General features: G+C 37.7%; 2 protein-coding genes across 9 annotated transcripts in view; one reads left to right on the top strand and one right to left on the bottom strand.

Annotated features, from left to right (window-relative positions):
* SRPRA (SRP receptor subunit alpha) overlaps positions 1 to 1,508 on the bottom strand; it is a 20,335-nt gene that overhangs the window by 2,144 nt on the left and 16,683 nt on the right. The window contains exon 14 of one of the 3 annotated variants that reach the window (XM_019658896.1): positions 888 to 990. The exons of the other annotated variants lie outside the window; for them this stretch is intronic. Coding sequence (XP_019514441.1) covers positions 895 to 990 — 96 coding nt within the window. The 3' untranslated portion in view covers positions 888 to 894. Of the gene's footprint in view, positions 1 to 887; positions 991 to 1,508 lie in introns of those variants that run through there. 3 annotated transcript variants of the gene reach the window in all.
* The window catches only part of SIRAL1 (SIR2 antiphage like 1), a 62,044-nt gene that overhangs the window by 50,068 nt on the left and 10,468 nt on the right, over positions 1 to 1,508 (top strand). For all 6 annotated transcript variants that reach the window (XM_019658904.1, XM_019658902.1, XM_019658901.1 and 3 more), the window contains one exon: positions 1,233 to 1,460. In XM_019658904.1, coding sequence (XP_019514449.1) covers positions 1,233 to 1,460 — 228 coding nt within the window. The remainder of the gene's footprint in view (positions 1 to 1,232; positions 1,461 to 1,508) is intronic.

The raw sequence follows: 1,508 nt of genomic DNA, 5'->3' as shown, positions 1-1,508 counted from the left end.
TAACACTGTTCCCCTGCCCCAATTCCCAAATAAAAATCTTAAAAAAAAAAAAAAAAGAATTGATAATTTTATAAAATACTTTGAAAAATTAGGAACAGAATTTGGCAAATTAAAGCATGTTTTATGAATCTGCTTCCATGGTTCCATGGAAGCAGATCTTTATGTGAGCGTTGCCTTATTAGAAGCATGTACAAAGGAACCAGGAAGGTAGGGGGGACCACTTTGAGGAAACCTAGAAGGAGCTGATTATCTACTGTCTAGCAGCTCAGTGCAGTTACTTGGAGTTTGAATGGGGAATATTGGGGCCTTTAAGAACTAATTCTTGGACTGATATCATCCAGTGAAATGGTATTGCAGGAATGGGATAGGGATCAGATATTTTTTATAGCACATTACAGTTACTTTCCCTTTCACATTCCTTTTGACCCAGAGGCCACTTTGTCATTTAAGTTATAAAGCCCATTTCCCACTTGAGGTGGGTATTGTGTTTCCTCATTAGGCCGCAGAGATATTTACATATATTCAAAATGAGTCTGGGAAAGCAGTTATTTAAATAAACCATATGTTAAGAAATGGGGAGTCTGTTTAGAACTGACTAGTGTTTGGTAATTTTAACAGTTAAAAAATGCAGATTTTGGCTAGCCTTTATTAGGTACTAAGTATTCTTCCTAGCAAACCTGTAAACAAATTGCTGAATTATGCAAGGAAAAAAACAGGCAGCAGGGAGGTAAGCAGTTTTTCCATAGCATCCATAGTATAAGCATCCAAATCCATAAGCATCTGTTAAAAGCACCTAGGATCAGAAAAAGAGATGCTAAACCACATATGGAGGTGTTTTTTATTAGTCATTCCCTAAAGTTTAATGAAAGCAGGTGTTGTCTTCTTACCTGAGGCTTAATTAGAGGGTAGTTGGTGCTGTGCTTTCTTCCCCAGGATTCTTTTAGTCCTGGTAGTAACTTCCATCTCCTGGCTGTGCCCATTTTCTTCATTCTATAAAAATGCCTATTTAGAGAGCTTGTGCCATTATAATGCTGATCACCTGCTGTGTGCTAGGCATTGTGCTATGCACTTGGCCTGTATCATCCTATTTTCCTTACAACACTGTGAGTAGACAATATTTTCCTTTTATTATAAGTACAAAGTATTCTTCAAAAATTTGTTATTACTGTAATTAAGACAGAGGACCTTCCCAAACACCTAGCATTCATCTTTCTCTTTCAATTTCTCCCCAGCGTACTAGTAATGTTCGATCCACGTTTTTCAAGGACTGTTTGTATGAAGTATTCGATGACTTGGAGTCAAAGATGGAAGACTCTGGAAAACAGCTACTGCAGTCAGTTCTCCACCTGATGGAAAATGGAGCCCTGGTATTGACTACAAATTTCGACAATCTCCTGGAACTATATGCAGCAGATCAGGGAAAGCAACTTGAATCCCTTGACCTTACTGATGAGAAAAAGGTAAAAAAGTACAGGATTAGTCTATTCTTCAGGCTAATGGATTGTATC

Source organism: Hipposideros armiger, unplaced genomic scaffold (assembly GCF_001890085.2).
Source record: "Hipposideros armiger isolate ML-2016 unplaced genomic scaffold, ASM189008v1 scaffold_291, whole genome shotgun sequence".
NCBI lineage: Eukaryota > Metazoa > Chordata > Mammalia > Chiroptera > Hipposideridae > Hipposideros > Hipposideros armiger.
Note: the sequence above shows the minus strand (reverse complement) of the source record. Positions and strands in the feature narration are given on the sequence as shown.